Genomic DNA, 19942 nt, shown 5'->3' with positions numbered 1-19942 from the left:
ATGTTAAGAAATACGTACATATGCAATTAAAACAATATGTTTAACCAAAGACTACATTTCCCAGATAAGTGTTGGACGCAATGCTACCTTGCATTCAATTCAAAGAACCCGGTTGGTTCAGTCGAGGAGAACTGAAAACGGCGTGGCCTTTAGGCGCTGCTGGGATTTGTAGTCCCTAATGTACAACTCGCCGTCTCCCGCAACGAAGGGGCGGGACGCAACTACTTCAATCCCCAGCATGCCGTGCGCGGCAGTCTGCGCTACCTCGAGAAATAGAAGCGTGTGAGTTGCAGTGCGCGCTGGACACGTGAAGGTGGCGGCAGTGCGAATGCATTTCCTCCACGCAATTAAAACACGAAACGTTGCTCGCTGGGGGTATTCAGACTGGGGATGTTGCAACTTTTCAGAGCGCAGAGGAGAGGGAAGCAGGCGGTGGTTGAAGACGGCATGTGTGCCAGCAAGAGCGCAGCAACAGAAGGCTAGCGCGGTGTGTCGTTTGTGTTGTTTTTGACCGAGGGCGTAAAGGCAGCGCAGAACAAGCTGCTGTTGTCAAAGCTGTCGATTATTTCCACCCTCGGTTCTCTACTATGCAGGGATGAAGCCATTTTTCTACCTATGTACATAAAACGCACCTTTTTGTGTCTCCAACTCTGAAGTGAACATGTGTGGATCGGGTTTAACAGCTGCTCGCCGCAAACCGGGATACCGACCAGCACCCAGCACCGCTTCTTCGAGGCAAGAGGAGAAAATCGGAGGCATCTGGTGATGTGCCTGCCACTCTGGATTGTATTTGCTTGTCCTATTCTTGAATAAATAATGTAAAACAAAGTCTGTTCAAGAAGACAGTCGGAACGAAGAATCCAGTGACGGAAATGACCAACTGAAGTTATTCGATGCAAGTAAACTAAAAAACGCTGATTGTATGAGGAGGAAGAAGGGACTCGTTTGCAACTCATCCCCCGAAACTAAATCTGTCAGAATTGCCTCTCTTTGGATGGGGAAGCACAATGGAGGAGTTATTTAAGCAAACGAGGGGATGCTCTTTCTTGCAATGGCCTTTCTGACATGCTGTGCGTAATCGCGGATAGAGAGACCCGGACGGATTCCTGTGCTGTAAAGTGAATTAGTGTGAAGCAGAGCAGAAACCAGGGGATCCTATTCTACACGTGGAAGTGACATTTTATTACATTACTAGACACACCTGACCGAGGCATGTAATTGTAACTGCTCTATAGTAGCCCGTTTTCAATTGTCAGATACCCACACATCTCGTAGGCGTGGAAATGCGTGGAACTCAACGGGGATTTTGAATTTCGGTACCATCCTCCTTTCTCCGGATAGTCATCCAGCAGCTTTGGAAAGCTTACATAATCGCTGCTTTTTCTGCTGCTTTAACCCCTCCGCGTTGGCTTCTTGGCGGCGGAAGGCTGCTGGTTTGGTCGTGGGGGGTTCCAGTTGTGATTGATGCCTCCCGGGGGTGGCGGGCCCACGAATGACTGCGAGTATAGTCAGATCAGCACTCGCAGCTCGTCGCCCATGGAGTCCCCGCACAAGAAGAAGGTCCCCAGGAGGAAGTGGGAAGCGTTCCCGGGCAGGAATAAATTCTACTGCAATGGCAGGATCATGATGGCAAGGCAGACCGGGGTCTTCTACCTCACCCTGGTCCTCATCGTGGTCACCAGCGGACTGTTCTTCGCTTTCGAGTAAGTGCTGTAATTGAGAGAAATGGGACAAATGTGATTGAAACTGCAGGTGGGTGACGTCACGGTGGCCACACTCTCGAATGCCCGCTAGCGCAGTGCATTGTTAGTGGGTTCAAGTGAGGCACCCCACTGCAAAATCCTCCTTTGCTCGGTCCTCGGTTTAGATGACCATTATCAGTATTGCAACCGAACACGTGTTTTTCAGTGGGGAAGGGACGCCGACCCCCAGTGGACTTCACTGACCAAACGATTGTCCAGTCACTGTTTCATTGTCCGACTCCACGCTGAAGTTTGAAACTTGCAATATTAATAGCAATGAAGAAAAGCTGGATTAGAGCTGCTGTAAATTATATAAACATTGAATGATCTAATAGTTATACAACAATCTGGTGTGCCTTGGAGAGGAAAAGTTGTGTTCATTTTAAGTAGTTTATTATTACTTTTTTGAGTCAAACCCCAAAAATTAGCTATACACATTGCTGCTGGAAAAGGGCTGATTTCCCACACTCTTGGCAATCACAATTGTTCGGGGTGAAAGTTTGTAAACAGAGGAAGATCTGTAGCATCTGTTTCCGTTATGTGCAAAGACGTCGATTTAATTGCTATGCAAAGTTTTTTGTTCCTTGTCTTAACGAAAGGTGAAAGGGAAGTTCAGACCTATTTAGTAACTTGCGTTGTTTATCTCATGTAGTATTCAAGTCTACGTTGTCTCGTTGTCTTCAGTCATAAACCAAAAGAAACTGTCTGTTCTAAGGGGTTGCATAGAGTTTCTTTAGCCACATTAGTGTCAAAACGTATGTGGTTGTGAATCCAGTGTGTGAAGCCTGCTGGGTCCTCCGACATAACCAGTTACTAAGTGCACTTGGACTGATGTCTTCTGAAGGTCCACAACAATGATAATTGTTAATACACACTGTTATATGTTGCTCTCGCTTACCCTCCCAATCAGTGTTTGGCTACCTGAGGGACTTGTTAGAGAGAAATAGTGCACATCATTTGATTTTAAACTCTCTTGAAGATCCTACAGAGTATCAGCATTTCACAGAGATGTCATCCTCGGCCCCAACTCAGTGGGCTCATTTTTGGAATTCTGCATCGCCTCAGGATCAGGTTCAGGTTCAGGATCCCATTAAGCCGTGTTGTTTGGTGGTGTCCCAGTGTTGTGCTCAATCTTTCATTTTCGGAGGGAGTGATGCGTCACATTGCAGGCCCTTAATGCTTATTTTGTTTTGTCAGCGCAAATATGCCAGTCTCTGCAATAATGTTCACTAATCATAAGAATTTTCTATTGATGTATGAGTGTTAATTTGTCCTGCTTTAACCATCATTATGTTCTGTTACATCCTCTGAATGTTGTGCTTATAGATCTTCATAATCCAGGCTTGTTATGTTTTGTCCATCTATGTTTTGGTGAAGGTGAAATACAACCATAGGTGCAGAATGACAAAGGGTCAGTGGGCTCTGTGGTTTATCATGTTATTCTCTAGTTTATACTCGGCTTTTCATCCAATGTCTGCTGCCCGCTTTGAGCCCTACTCGCGTCACCCTCAGCTGGAATTTTGAAAATTCATATAGAACTTCCTCATAGCAACATGTGCACCACCCCTCCTCTTTTTTGCTGTTGTTTTATTTTATTTTTTTGACATTCCATTCCCCAGGAAAAAAGGCCATCATGACACAAGGAAGATTCTTGCAAATTGGTTAGGCTATAATTCTGTAGGCTCACTGGGAGCATATGGGTTGAACTCAACATGACAGCTGCTGCTCTGCATGTAGTGTTTGCCTGAGGTGGTGAATTTACCTGTCAACCCCAGCCAGTTGTGTGTCATCTCCGATGTCCGGGTGTCTGCCCACCTGGAGCAGGCTGCGTGTTAGGTCAACTGACCTCGGACCTGACATGCAGAATGCCAACATGGAATGAAATGCAGCTCAATGTGGGGCTTGTGAACTGGACCAGAGGGAGGGCTAGATTCCCAGCAAAGATTTTCAATGGCACTGTTCTTCACACGGTTTAGAGATGGAGGCTGCCTGCTGAGCCAGCAGTATTTCTAGTGTGTGGCATCTGGCGTTTTCATGCTTGAGGATTAGACTGTTTGTTTTAACTGTTTTATTGCATGTGTTGTGCCGGACAGACCGGGTCCCCCCCAACAGGGTGACTGCAGGCAATAGGTTTTAATCTATCCTGGTTTTCTGTGCCACCCATTATTTTGATTGTGTGTGCAGTGAGTGTCACTGCTGGTGTGAGGATTGCATTTTATTCTTCCCTTAATCTCTCAACTATTTTGTTATGGGGGGAAAAGGAAATCTGGGCAGTAGAAGTAGAGTACCTTTTACCTTATTTAAAACTATCATGGATCTTTCTTAAACTGAAAATAAGTGGTGTAATCGATTTAATTTCAACATCTAGGGCCTACTGCAGCACATTGGGGGGAAAAAAGTTTTGGCATAAGTAAAATATAAAAGGAAAAGGGTAATTGTACGGTTTTAACCTAGACTTATGAGGTACTAGATTCAAATCAAGTTGATGTTTGCTGTAACATATGTTTTCTCCATGTGACATCTAGGGTCTTCTGCTTGCATAAAGGCAGGAGTTACTCTACACAGTGGATCTGAATTGGTTCAGCTTCCTGTACAGTAGGAGCAGCAAAATGTTCAGATGTTGAAGAGAAGCCCCATATTCCTGTACCGGTGCCAGGCCTGATTAGCACGTGGTTAATAGGGAACTGTGAAATGAAGTTCAAGCTCAATTCATAGAAAGTCTGAGATTTCTTTATGGTGCCTTGTTACACAACACCGCAACAGTGTCTGCCATGAGCTGGAAACCATTACATCAAAACTCTGTGTAGCTCCTCACAGACATTGGCTCAGTATTTAAATGTGTGCACTTCCTGTGTGGGGAGATGCAATGTGAATATACACTAAAGGAGGGCTATGATACCATTGCACAATATCTGTCTGAATCTTCACGGTGTTGGCAGTTGTGACATCTTTCCCTGACCTTGTTTCTTTTTGCAAACCAAAGTGCATGATTGGTTTCAAACCGGTCTATTCAGAAAACCAAAGTTCAAACAGTCAAAGAAAAAATCAAATAATCAACTATTTGCTTTGACATTTTGTTTCGGTGGAGTACGCAGAACTGGAATCTGGGACAATTCCCCGGACTTACAGGTCTTCTCTATCTAATGTTGACAGGCAGGGAGGACAGACACGACTAATAATAAAACAAATGCTATCCTCTCAGTATGTCTTTTAAACTGTATTTTATTTTAAATCTCTTCATGGTGGAAATGTTCTAGTGGAAAGTCTGTATAGAAGCCTTATGCCACTCTTATACTTGTTCTGACTGTTTCATTAGGAGGGGAGATGAGGTCTGGTCCTGAGGACAGTGTTACACAATCGCAGGATGATGACATTTACTTACTGTGACAGATCACTGATGCGAGGCCAGCTAGGTAAAATGGATTTATTACCACTGGTTTCTCAGCAGATTGGCCAAATACATATCTTTTTCATTAGTTCCTATTGGGGTCATCTGAATTTTGAATTTTCAACCTCCATGTCTGCTGGGGTGCTTGATGTTGTATTAAAGTGCTGGTGTCCCTGCCCCGAGTTCATAAGAGGTCTTGTGATCTGCATGGATTGGTAGCTTTCAAAAACCTTTATGATTACTGCAGTGGTGTGTACCGCTGTGGTGTGAATAGCTGTGTATTAAGGACTCCATATATATATTTTTTTTTTCTAGCTCTAATTGTGCAATCTAGTCATTGAGTGCCACCATCCTCACAATGTACTCAAATTAACACTGGCTTTCTGCCTGACGGGTGATGTCTCTCTCCTACCTGAACATCTGTTCTCAATATTTCACTTGTTGAGACTCCCATTCAGGAAAAGCAACTGATTGTGATCCAGCTGTTGGAAGTCTTGCCTTTTGTTTTTTTACCACTGTGTCTTGTCAGATTTCAGCTTGTTTTCATCTGACATCAATTCGGCCTTTCTTGTGTAAGTAGAAGGCAGGATTGTGACTTTGACAGATGTAGGATAATACTGTCGGTATCTGTGTGCCGTGACTGTGTTTCTGCCTGATGGGCACCTGGTGTGGCAGAGCAGGGGGGATACAGCACAGAGGGGCTTTCATTAACTGTTGTCCCCATCCTGAGTTCATAACTGTACGAGGTATGTACCGCTTAATCCTTTTGAGCTTTTGCTGGTTGGATTTTCTCCAGATTCAAGGGGTATATAGTGATTGTGAAGCCATGGGACACAGACAGATGAGACATTCTGGGTAAAACGTTCATTTCTCTTTCCTCTCTCTGGAGTCCTTTACTAACAATTCAGAGGATTAAGGGAGTCTGTCTGAGAATGTTTATTTTCAAACTGACAATAGGAGGAAGCTTAGAAGGGACAGTCAGTCTAACACCACTTACATAATGAGTATTTATTTTTATTTATTGTTGTTAGTGTAGGTCAGTGTTCCACAACTGTAATCTTGAAGGGCGACAATGTCTTTAGGTTTTCACTGCACCTGAGCTTTTAAACACCAAGTTCAACTAATCACTCTCTTAAACTTCTTAAACATTGAGATCGATTTAGTGACATGAAATCATTGACTGCTAAATTCCCCCCAAAATCTCCATAATTTCAAGCATTTATGCATTATAAACTGTCACGAGATTGGAAAACAATCGTAAAACAAATTCCATATACAAATTAAAGTTGAAGTACAGTATTTTGTGACGTATGGATATTACCTTGATATTTGGGCTTCAGTGCAAGAAGTGTCTGCTCCAGAACAAGACAATCTCTGGTTTTATGAGTATACTTTGTACTTAGTCACCCAGACTGGAGAGAGTTCTAGATTGGTGATAATTAAATAGTTCTAACTCCACAAGTGTTATGGCCACATGGAGTGTGCAGCATAGCTAGACTGTATTTCCTGACATTGATCTGGCTCCTGCTTCCCCCATGATTAATAATAATCAAATTCCTGTTACCTCAGTACTGTATATTAGTTTTGGAGAACTTAAATTTGAGAATTTGATTCCAATGTGTAATGATCTATACATTTATGGAACAATAATTGCTTTTAAAACTCTCTTTAGAGAATTAATTGCTTGCTCAATAGATATTGCATGCATGTTCAGATTTGTGTTGTTTCTTTTTTTTGCTATAGCTCCCAGAAACCATATTCCAGTTTTCTTTATTAAATTATATATTAAAAGTGAATTTTCTTTTTTAGTTTTAGGCTACAGGCTCAAGCTCACTTGAGCTTGGACATGGAACATGTCTCATGGGCTGTAATTATTTAGGGGACAGATGTAGACCTGGATATGTATTTCACTCATACCACTTGGAGCTTACCAAGCTAGTGTTGTTTGGTGCATATGATAGGGCATGCTTGCCAAATTGTAAATATGCAAAGGATAGCATGGCCTACAAGAACATCTGTTTGAAACCCCAGCTTGTCTCATTAAAGAAGGCATTATAAACAATCTTATTTAACCAGATGTTGGTCAGAAAACACCCCTCCCCACACACACAAATAAATGAGCAAATACATATTTTTCTAAATTATGCTGAAGAATGTTACCCTCAGGGCAGAATGCCTAAAGCTGGCAGAACCAATAGAACCAATAAAAGAAAGCATTCCGAGCCAAAGAGACATTCCGACCAGATGGATGATGCATTAATGAGAGAGGGCAGTAGGTCATGAACAATTTGTCGGAACAATGAACTACTGTTGTGGAGGCTGCATCACAAGTTCTTACTACACCACCCCCTCATTATATCGTTGGTGTTGGGGTCTAATAAAAAATAATCACAATAGATTGAGGGCCGTGATATAGTGAGACATGAAGAAGAGAAGAGCAAGAGTCACAAATACTTTACAACTAATATTAGGCAAAACTGTGATGTATTTGAATCGGCAGTATAGCAAGGGTGGTATAGTTCTGAATGCACACTAAATTATACAGGATAAAATGTCTATGTTGTTGCATGGAATCTGAGCTTTCGATACAAAAATGTGGAGTTGGTGTCTGTCCTAATTGCTCCAACAGAACTAGGAAGGCATTGAATTAGTTGTACAAGGAAGTGGATCTAAACCTGACTTTATATTCCCCTTATGGAGGGAAGGAGGAGACTGTTGAGACAATTGACTCCCTGTAAATGACTCCCTGCTGTTTTGCACTTGGTTACTTAACCGTGAACTTTAAAGTAGTGATAAAAATGCCAGCAAGTCACAATAAGAGGTTAAAGGATGCAATGCAAAACGAGGATGTTAGTTCCATCCCTGCAAATGTAGAACGTGCTGAATAAGGGTATATTCTTTTGATTGTATTGAGATTTTGGGGGGTAATGATTTTCATGGTTAAGAAAAGGCTTCCTTCCCTTGGTTCATGCAGTGATATTCCTTAGATCAGACTGGGATGGGGCTTGTCTGGCTTTACTGTAGCTGCATGCAGGTTTCACTCGGGAGAAGACCAAGACACAGGGAAGTAAGAGAGACTTAGGTGGAAATGGCAGTTCAGCCATGAGCAGCATGCGTTTTAAAAACTAGAACTCGCCCACTTAATATTTCACAAGTACTGATGCAGTGCAGTGGGTGTTTGCAGTTTTAAAAGCCATCAGTATACGGGGGCTAGAAAAAGCTTCCAGACTGCTCTTGTTAGGGCTCAGCTGTTCACTACCACCATTACAGCACTGTGTGTAGGCTACAGGGCCCCCATTGAGGAAAACTGTTGAGCAGATTACAGATTAAGGCTTTAAGTGCTGTTTGCAGGTGTTCAACTGGGTCTAAGACATTGCACTTCAGCTTTTGTGTGTCAATTAAAATACTTTGGCAGTTGGATACTTAGCCTGGGCATTTGTTGCCTGGTTTCATTTTTAATCGGGACATTTCGCAAACGGACGAAGTGACTAACAAAATGGCAGTCGGCGAACTTGGTGTATTTTGCTTGGTTAAATTTGAAACTCTGCCAATGCTTATAAACCAATCTCTTCATCTGAGATCAGTCAATGATAGCCTGAGTGCTTGACCAGAAAACAGCCATTATACATACAGTAAGAGGTAAGCACAGTTTATGGCTATAATTATTGAGCTGGTAGTGCTATACAATTACACATTCCTCAGAGATCACGTCAAAGCTTCAGACAGCTCCCTAAAAGCCAGGTCTGGGCTACGCTATACTGCAGTGTTGACTGGTGACTCAACCTTGTCTCATCCAGTCTGCCTTTATTGAATGACACTGCAAAATGAGTCACAGTTTGCTATGTATGTGTAGAATAAATGGGAAACGGGAGTATTATACTAAAGCATTTTAAGCAGTGTCTGATCCTCGAGTCTTTGTATTTGTCATTATTATTATTAGGCCTTGCAAAAAAGGTAAATGAGTTTGGCATGCTTAAATCTCCAAACGGCGCTCTCCACTTTGTAGCTGGAGCCCACCACTTTAAACTGAAAGGCAAAGATGGTGCTTTGTACTAACTATATTGTGTTTGAATACCTGTGTGTCATCTGTTTATAGCCTGCCTTGCTCATTCGGGGAAAAAGAAAAACAGCAACAAAGAAATTAGCCATGTTACTCAAATAATGTCAGGGGACTGTTGAATTCTTTGTAGCAAATGAAAAGGCAAATAGTTTATCCACAAATGCAAAGTGTTGGTCTGCGTGTGTCATTCTGAGTGCAGGATCTTGTGTATTTAGAGCACACCCACTGCTTTTAATGGTATCCACCTGTATCTCTAATCCTGTTTTGCTTTCTGCTTATTGCAGCCTGAAAGTCATTGCCTTTTCAGCACTTCAAAAACAAATTACTAATCCTGTCCAAGACATACCATCAGCATGTATAAACCTTTATAAAGCTCTAGATCAGACAGGGAGAGCGCTCAGCATTTATAAAATTGCAAGGTAGTTTTACTGCAGCGTAAAGAGATCTAGCCATCAGCAATAATTTTGTAATAGTCTTTTAAAAATTTTGCATTGTGCCACGAACACCGCAGTGAATTACAGATTAATCTTAAAAGTTCAGTCATTTTTACTGTAGATCTGTGTAATATACCAGGTAGTGGATAACAGTGATTGGGTTGGGAGGGATCTGCAAAATTAATTATTCACCCTGTCATGTTTTTCAAGGGTGAGCTCACTTTCTCTTTTGCCATGTTTAGAAATCGGGTGTGAGTCTGCAGTAGGGCCTACTTCAGTGTGAATGGCAAACCAGCCAATGTGTGACATTTTGTTTCAATACCAAAGCTTTGACCTGACCACAAAGCATATGGCTTATTGCACCGCTGAATCACTGCTTTGCACAAGGTTTAATGTGGGTACGTTACATATAGAAAAAGATGCCACGCCACAGTTATTTTCAGCAGCAGAGTGGGTCTGATCCTATGGCTTAGTCTGACAAATTGAAATGCCCAGAACCGCTGAGATTTAAGACTCACAAAGTCGTTGCACTTTTCACTTCCTGTGTTGTCTTTAAACCGTAATCTGCTTTTTATGTGTATTCTATCTGAGCACAGGGGCTACAAAAAAAAATTGATTTTTTGAAAGTTTTATTTATGTATTTAAGGCAGTTGATATTGACCTTCCTCCTCCGATAAGGAAATGTTCAGAAATGTTCTACTTCTGTTTTGTTCAGTCTGTTCACAGTACAGACTGAATGTCTCACTAGAGGAAAACAAATGCAGCTCACAATAAAAACCCCAAAAAGATAAATGTTGCTAAAAAAAAAAAAAAAAAAAAACATTACCAAAGTTGTCTGTTTCTACTAGACTAGAATTGTTTTGCATGAACAGCTTCACAGATTTTTCTCTTTACAGAATCTCCGCTGCATTAAGGAAATTAAATTGTGTTCATTTCATATTGTAATATAGCCTTCTGGTGACCTTGTGTTTGTTCATGTCTCCCTTTCCCTTGTTGTGCCCTACATACCACCATGCTTTTGGGAGGTGTATCATAATAAATAACTGTCTCTAAAAGCCACTGGGGCTGAGGTATTGCACACAGAGGTCTGTTTTCTTCTGCCAAACCAGGATCAGCGCTTGTTCTTTTAGTCATAAGTTGGTGTGATGAGTTTGTACACCTATACTACATTGACCCATTTTTCTCTGGACCTTTGAAAGTTATTTTGTGCTGGAAGTCATCATGTTGCTGTATATACTTTACCCCTCACTGTGGGAACCTCATTCAAGTCCAACATCCATATTAATTTATTATTTTCAGTAACAAAAAGCAACATTGCATTTCTTTAACATTCAACAGCACGTGCAGCTGGAATGATATGAAGACAATCTGTAATTTTAATTTGAAAATGCACATGTCCTTTTTTTTGTTCTCCCCTTGCGGAGACCTTGAGTCTCATTGGTTGTCCATACAAATGTGTCCATAATGACAGCAAATTGCTTACAAGGATCTTGCGAGATACTGTTTTCTGTTGAGTGCTTTTTGTTGTAGATTTCCAAGGACGTATGCTTCTTCAACTTAATGAAACGGTGAACTCGCCATTCCAGTAATTATTGGGGATTTAAATCATTTGTCGGATACGTTTTAGATGTGCACATCAATTGACTGCACAAATCAGAGTAATGTATTCCGTCAAGGAGATTTAATAACTTGAAATCTTGGAGCCCCTGCTATAAACCGCCTTGAGTTACTTGAGTATACAGACAGGAGCTTTTCTCTAGACTTAATTAACATAATAATCAGAGTCGAGGCCTACATAGAGCTCCTTCTCCCTGGCTAAATCAGAGCAGATGTAGGACCCCACCACACCACACAGGGTGGAACACTTTTACATGTACACTGAGTGCCTTAAAGTCTCCTGTCAGCTGACCTGAACTTGGCAACATACAATGGAGCTTTTCTTTTCAATTAGAGATTTTGCATGCTGGTATCTGGTCATCTGCATCTAACCCACACACACAGATACTACTGGTGGAAAGTTGGGAAGCAACAGATGTATTGGGGGAGTAGGTCTGAAAACCATGTTGAATTCTTCTCTTCTTTATTGAGAGATGCTCACACAACTTCACTCGCTCTGTCTGTTCATGCTTTGGATCTTTCAAACGCATGGCTCGTGGTGGTCATCAATAAATCTATTATGCTATAATTATAAAAAAAGTATATTATGGCTGCCAAACAAGCATTTTGTCCTATTTACAATACTTGAACCCAGGTTTTTTCCGCATTTTATTTGTATTTCAAGAAATTTTAAGAGAACTTGGAAGTATTTAATTTTGATAAATCCGGTGCCCAGCAGTCTTTAGTAAGTTAACCAGCAGCTCCAAAAGGTTCCCTTGTATGTGTTCAATGTAAATCGCCTCTCAAGGCAAAAGGAGTCCTGAGGGACGTAGGATTTTCAGATGGTTGAGTACAGAGCTGGCCAGAAACAACAACCTCTGCGATTGTTCGGGTAAACCTGACATGGCAGCTACAAGCATCTCCTGAATCCACACAAGCTTCAGGGAATTCATCCCTTTCATCAAGTTTTAGTCCTATATGTCAACAAGAGCCTTTTCCCTCCCAAAAACTGTCTTTAGAAAATACATTTATTATTAACCAGACAAGTTTTGTACATGCACGTTTTAGACCTGATTCTGTATTTTTTTTTTTTTTTGTGGCTACACTTCTCAAAAGCTTGTAAATCTCCAATAGACAATACAGATTTGAACTTAACCGTGTCTCCCTTTTCCTAGGTCTTGCAAGGGATTTTAATTGCCGAAGGATCTACTGAGAATAGCTTTATCCGGCTTCTGAAAAGGGTGCAACAGTAATGACCGGTTTTTAGTAAAGTGTAGTGGATTTTCTGCAGGTTTTTTAAAGCTCAATCCATGATCTTATTTGCTGAGCTGAGGGGAAAATGCTCTCATTCCCTGTATGATTTTGTGCTGCTATATTTTTAATGAAATGTTAAACGAAGAAGTTTTTTTTTTCCCTCCAGAAATAATGAGCTCTCTGGACATTTTATTACATCTTAACGAAAAAAGGGAATTCCTCTTAATATAACGGAGACATAACATGCCATCTGTTAGTCTTGATTATTTAGGAAATTTTGTAATAATTCCCAGGCGAACTAGAGGCAGTCTTGAAGTCTGATGCAGCGTACAGCAGAGAGTTGAGATCATTGTAAAGAAAATGCAGATCGATAGCTTTGTTGCTGTACGTGTCCTTTAATCCACCCATAAATAAATGATGTGCACCACAGCAGATGAGAAGCAACAGTTTTCTGACTATTTTTGGATGGTGGCGTATTGTGATTTATTGGTTGCATTTTAAGGATAACAATTGCACTAACATAGCAAAGAATCGGACATTCACTAAATACACCTTTACGGTGAAATCATTTGTTTTTGTGCTTTCAAATTAGGTGAATAACGGCAAAGCTGATGTCTATTAAATAATAATTAGACTTCATCTCTCCTTTTTGTTTAGTTTCTTAGTTTTCCGCAAGGGTTCCCAAATCTGTGACTGAACGCCAGGGAAGGCTTAATTATGCACATCCTCGTTAGTGTCGGCTTCAGTGGTTTGCACATTCCCCGGTTTACCACATCAGGAAACGTGAAGTCTGTACATAATAAACAGAGGACTGAATATTAATGTTTTACTGACATTAATGGCCAGTGATACAATTGTGGCTTTAGGCCGGCCTTAAACACGGCAAATTGCAACACATCTTTTGGTACCAGACAATGTAACGCATAATGTACCAGTAATGTAAAAAGTGTCTTCTCCCTCTATTGTCCAGCATACTGATCCCCAGCTTACTCTTCAGTCCAGGTAAAGGGGGAAGGAACTGTACTGAACTGGAACAGCACTCGAGTGCATGACCAGCGTCGCACATTTACTCCACAGGAACTGGGCTGCTTCTGCTGTCCTAGAGCACTGTGTTCATTCCTTGCTGTCCCCAGCTCTCCACAGCTTCCTGTTTTGTAGTTCTGTCAGTGGGAGTCCGATCATCTATATTTTAGGAGATTAGCACTTCAGTTACCCTCTCTGTCACCTTTTCTTGATGTGATTAAAAGCCTATTCTGTATACATTAGCCATCATCCAAAAAAAATATCCTTTTGGCTCGGAATATGTATGTGTACTGCCATGATCACGGTAGTGTTGTTATGGATTTAAAGCTGCAATCGCCAAACCTTTAATCTGTATTTGTCAATTGTAATGCAGAATTAAGATAAGCAAACATTAATTTTAATTGGTTTATGGCTAAATTGCTTGGATAAAAATAACAAAACAAAACAAAAATGCTTTCTGTATTATCTACTGGAGTAACACAGAACTGGAAGCCAAATGTATTTTGCTGTGTAGCCCTGCAAAAACAAGTAGGTCTATTCCTTATTTGAATTTGCTGACAGAAAACTGAAAATTATTTACTTATCCAAATGTATTTAAATATTGTAAATGTGTATTCATCTTGTAGGCAAAACCATATTTTAAAGATCTTATTATAAATCTGAATGCTTTGTTTTATGTCAGTATTATGTATGGAAAGCCTTTCCGTAAATCAGTATATCTCTAACACTATGTGGTTTAATGCTAATTGATTTTCTTTGCATAATTGCTCTCTATCAACAAAGTGTTTAATAGGTTATTTAAAATTAAATATCTGCGAAGCTTAAGCAATATCAATCCAAAAGCAATACCTACCAATGAACAATAAATCCAGCAGAGCATTTATGTATATTGGTGATAAATTAAGTGTAGTTTGGTGCTAAAAGTGTCCATTGTGGTGCAATATCTATATTAACTAGATATTATAACTCGCCTATATATCCACAATAACTAAAACTGATTCATTTCACATCTGTCCTGGAAGGTAGGCTACCTCCTCAACTGAATTTGAGATCTGTAAATGCCCTTGAAGTTTCAATAGTTCAAAGGCTCTAAGTACAGTTTACATGAACAGTGTGAGCAGGCCCGAACTATTTCTGCTGTTATAATGTACTGTACTTTCGCAGACCCATAATAGTAATCATGTGAGTCAGATCTCACTTTGTACTATTAATGGGTGCAGAGCTTTTAAAAACTGACAGTTATAGCTTTAAATTACTTTTTGTTTTTTTGTTTTTGTCATTGTGTTTCCACAGTAGATTGTAGTGTGTCCCTGGTAATCCATATCTATGACATGAATTAATAGATAGTTAAACATTGCAGATTTCACTCTTATTGTGTATAGATTTTAAAATCAAGGGCTTTTCATTGCAATCATGTCCTTTTATGTATGTATGTGTAGTTCTGTCAGCCAGTATTGAGACTGATCAGCCTCTCTTAGGTATGTTTCGGTTGTCCATTTACAGTCTACTGTGTTAATCTTATCTACTCATCATAGCTGCCCCTTTACAGCCCCCCCGGACACTGATCCCACCTGGTAACCAGCAAACTAAGCACAAGCACCCTGGCTAACCACAGGAAGAGTGCCCCTCCAGGCAGCTGTGCTCTTACTATCGGGACAGTCCTCAGCCTCAGTCTGGGCTCCGCAGCGCTGGGCTTCTAGTGGACTAGTACAGCTCCGCAGATGTGTGCAGCTCTCCACGCCGCAGGGAACGAAAAAAAGAGCTGCTTGAATTGCCTGAGAGCATTAGGTTTCTGGCCCTTGATATTTCTGAACTGTTATGCTGAGACAGAGAAAGAGAGAGACGCAGTGAATTAAAAAAATGTAATAAAGTTCACATTGGATTAAAAAAATGTGTGCAAGCCTACCTAGCCTCAGGCCTGAATGCCAGTGTTTGCTGGCTGGGTGTTTAAGGAGTGTGTAGTGTACCGGTGTCGAGACCATTCTTTGATATGCTGTCCTGGACAGACAGAGCAGTTCAGTCAGAGCAGTCTACTTAGCCCATTGCTATGACTTATGCCCCGTTTCCACTAGCCACATTCAGGTGCACCTCTGCGTGGCCGGGCTGTAACTGCACCTAAAATTTGCTTGCGACGTTTCCACTCACATTGTTAATCTGCTCCAGTTTCATGTCGTTTATTTTTTTAGCAGCTCTTTTAAAAAATAAATAAACATGTATTTATTCTCCCTGTATCATGATGCGATTGACAATATAGCTTAACTTAAGTCTCCTATGTTGTTTCCTTATTCATCAGTGGGAGAATTAACTGCATTGCATTATTAAATACAGTGCACGTGTGTTACGTGCCCCAGACCAGTTTGGTGCTGAACTGGTATGATGTATGAAACTGTGCCTCCTGAAACTACTTTGGGCACAGGTGGAGGTGCAGCTGAGCCCTAGTGGAAACCCCCTGACCTGGCACGGCCACGCTGAGGTGCAGCTGAACATGGCTAGTGGAAACTGGGTATTAAGGATAGAGAAACAAAAGCACATTCACCCTGTTGTGGACACCATATTGTTTTTAATCGGGTGTCTAGAATCTAACCACCTTGGTCCTGGCAGCCGCTATAAATGCTTATTATTAGAGATACTAATACAATAGTGTTCCCATCTGTGTTTGTACCTTATTAATTGGTAACCTATTGAGAACTATGTAGATAGTTATAGTGTAGCAACACGATTTACAAGTTGTGCATCAGCTTAGTGGAGTTGTTGGCTACATTGCTTGGCAACATCACTGCTAAAGAAAGGTGTTGTGGAAAAGCAGAAGTATGTGCACAAGTGGTTAGGAAAGATCAAATTAAGATATAGTTGAATGAAATGCTCAATGAGCCAAAGTGCTTATGAGCGCAGCTGGAACAAACAAGAAACGACACAGGGTTTTCCAAGGACCGGGACAGAAAGAGGCTGAATGAAAAAGATAGATATCGGTTTGGATAATTCAGCTTCAATCTTCACCATTGTTACACTGAACAGCTTTTTTTTTTTCATAAAAAAATCTGGGTTTCTTAATTTTTGTGGTCTCTTGATCTTCACATTGTTTTTAATCTGGACGTTCTTTAACTGAAATATGAACTTCTCTAGGATTTGTGCAACTTGACCAGTAACATTTTTCTAATTCGGATGAAGTATTAGAAACTACATAAACTGTGCTTTTATTATCTGTTGTGTTGTATTGTATGGTATGATATTACTCTAGGGTATGCTATGGTCTGATAGTCTCTGACAGGGGGTGTGTTGAATTAAGTGCTATGGCTCGTGGTTGGCCCTCATACGGCAGTGGTGGTCAGTGACAGCTTGTTTGCACGCAGTGGGGCGGACGCAGTCAGCTGGGGGATCCCCTGCCCTTCACACACCAGTAACTGCTATCACGGACTTGGCAGCGGCAGGACTTGGCATCAGCAAGAGACGGTTAGCACCCGAGTTCAGTCGGTGGTTTCTGCAGAATCACTGGGTGTAAACAATCCGCTGTCCTGGTGCTGCCTGCTTTCTGCGGAGGCACATATGTTGTCATATCTCTAGTGATTGGGGATAGACCTCCTGATAGGACTAGATAGCAGGACTGATTATGGAAGACTGCTCTGTTGTGCCAAATTGGGGCTATAAAAATGGGAGATTTTAGTAGTTGGGTTTTAATTGTGATTGTTCGTTGGTTCCTTTTATGTCCTGTTGGTGATTATCCCTCCTTGAAAAGTAACAATATTTAACCTAGTTTTAACGCCCCCTCAATCTATCCCAGAGTGCACATTGGATGGTCCCTTCATAGCTATGCTATTGATTCTGCTTTCTCAGGCTAGATTTATGTGGAAGCCGGGATTCTGCTATGGTCAGGTAATCAGATGCAGAGAAATGTGGTCGTATGTAGAGACACTGTTGGCCTGTTCTCATAGAAGCACTTTTTTTAAATGGCAGAGACTAGGGAGCTTAAGCTTACCTTGAGCTGGGATTTATCATCGCATTGTAAAGCCGGAGGAATTTTTCTCTTGCTGCTACCTATGCTTCACCTTATTGATTGCCCCTCCAGAAGGAACCGTACTCTAGTTATTTGCTTTATGTACTTGTGGAGAAATGTGCATAAATATTGATCAGCCAAAATCCGTGCCCGTTAAATATGCAGAGAATATTGTTTTTGCTTTGCAGGCCTGCAGAGGGTAATTTACTGAATACAATGCAAGTTTTGTTTCTTGGCAGATGTTTTCCTTTCATTTTTTAATTTTTATATCGAATATACATTGATTATGTGGGAAAAACAACGTCAACATGTTCGACCTGGAAGGTTCTTGAACTGTGGGATTTATGAGAATTGTCTGATTGTTTCACTTCTTTGTAATGGAATGATTCTTGTTGGTACAGTACAGTTACATATATAAAATAATTTGAAAAAGCAGTACAGATTTACACTCAAGCAGCTTGAATCGGGCATAAATCCTACTCTCTGATTTAGCAAAAGCTTGTCTTTAATCCTGCTTTGTAATTTACAATGTAAAGGATTAAAGTTTTGATTTTCCTTCATGAAATGTAATTTGGCTTGGGGAGTCTGTTGACCCTTCCTTGAAAATTAACACAGAGTGAATTGTCTGTAATATTTAATTCTATTTACTGAAAGGTTAATTATTCAATCAGCAAATGTAAAACCTAAGGCAGCATTTGACTCACTGTTTGAAATTCAGATTGTTTAGACTACTCCACAGATCTGTCCTGTGATTGACAGAAAAATTGCAGAACTTGTAGGACTGTAAATAAGGGTGAGTTTGACACTGGTGAATAAAGCAGTTTTCTATGAACAAGCCTATAAGAGCATAAGAAAGTTTATAAACGAGAGGAGGCCATTCGACCCATTGTGCTCGTTTGGTGTCCATTAATAACTAAGTGATCCAAGGATCCTATCCTGTCTATTTTTAAATGTTCCCAAGTTTTCAGCTTCAACCACATCGCTGGGGAGTTAGTTCAGATTGTGACACTTCTTCACACAGAGAGTCGTCTCCTGTTTTCTGTCTTGAATGCCTTGAAGCCCAATTTCCATTTGTGTCCCCGGGTCCATGTGTCCCTGATGATCTGTAAAAGCTCCTCTGGTTTAATGTGGTCAATGCCCTATAATAGTTTGACACACAGTGGGCTGTTTGTCTGACACAGAAGTTGCACCACAATCTTTTGTAGTGTGACACCATTTCCCTTTCTTTTACTTCAGTTTGATATATTAAAACATGCTTTGCTTTGCTCAGTTTTGGTTAATTACAGAAAATAACCTCATGTATAAATGGCCCAGCCTGTTTTAGATTTTCAAAATCCTTTTGTAAATGTTCCTCAAAAAAGATTCACCTTAAAACTGAAATCTGCACGGAAGAGGTTTGCACAAAGATGGAGATCTGATTAATGTGTAGAAAATGAGGGGTAATGAGCAGACACTTCTAGCTTGTTGAATTTGAAGAGGACACCAAGTGGGTGAGATACCATGAAAATAAAGTTTGCGTACATTTAAGACCAAAAAAATCTGAAGCACAAATCTTTACACTAAGAGTTGTGGAGTCTGGAACAACCTATACAGCCATTTAGTTGTTGGTTGATTCTCTGACTTCCTTCAAAAAGAGCTTTATGGTATTCTGGGGCCAGTTGGCTACTAAAATCACTTTGGGCCACTTTGTCTTGTGTTCTTATTGACTCAAGTCAGGTCAAATAACTGTTAGGACAGAATAAAGATTTTCCTTCCAACTAAAACCATTATTTTTTCATTCATAGATTTCAACCTTGATTTGACTCTCATAATCAATGGATATTAATTGGTGCCAGGTGATTTTGTATATAATGAGAGCTTTCGCCACGATTAATAGTTTGAAAATTATAGCTTTCTTGTATGCTGGCATTCATTAAATGTCAAATAGTTGTGTGTGCTTATTCTTCTTAACATCTGTTTGCAGCTCGGTGGACTAAAATGATGTTGTTTTGCTCAGTTCAAAGCATGCTCAACACCAGAGTAATTGTGCGTTTCGCAAGATTTGCATTCGGTATGTTTGACGATTCTGTGAAAATAAAAATAGATTCTAAACACGGCAGTAATATTACTGGGAGCTCGTTAACAGCTTGTTGGATTTCGACCAGCAACACTGAAATTTATCTTTCCAGGGCATCTGATGTTCTACAGTTCGGTTTGTTTTTCGGTTCTTTATCCACCGCTAAAGCACAGTAGACCGATTCTCTACTAACTGCTCCCATCTACTCCCATGTAGGCATTTCTTCTAGAGAGGTTTTAGATTTTCATCTACAAGGAGACAGAAGAGTGCAGCGGGAGGCGACTGAGTTTTGGATAACAGACAAGGTTAGATAACTGGCCTAGTGAGGAGTGAGCAGAGACACTCCCACTCCCCTGCAGTTAAAGTACCCTGCATTTCCCTGGCGCACTCTCAGAATG

At 40.7% G+C, this 19942-nt stretch overlaps 1 protein-coding gene across 1 annotated transcript in view; it reads left to right on the top strand.

The window, feature by feature from the left end:
• The first annotated feature begins 273 nt into the window (after positions 1-273).
• zdhhc14 (zDHHC palmitoyltransferase 14) overlaps positions 274-19942 on the top strand; it is a 74448-nt gene continuing 54779 nt past the window's right edge. The window contains exon 1 of the mRNA XM_066719201.1: positions 274-1703. Within this exon, the coding sequence (XP_066575298.1) occupies positions 1465-1703 (239 nt within the window). The 5' untranslated portion in view covers positions 274-1464. The remainder of the gene's footprint in view (positions 1704-19942) is intronic.

Source organism: Amia ocellicauda, chromosome 1 (assembly GCF_036373705.1).
Source record: "Amia ocellicauda isolate fAmiCal2 chromosome 1, fAmiCal2.hap1, whole genome shotgun sequence".
In the NCBI taxonomy this organism is placed as follows: domain Eukaryota; kingdom Metazoa; phylum Chordata; class Actinopteri; order Amiiformes; family Amiidae; genus Amia; species Amia ocellicauda.
The sequence above is the reverse complement of the archived record's forward strand: the minus strand, read 5'-3'. Positions and strand labels throughout refer to the sequence as shown.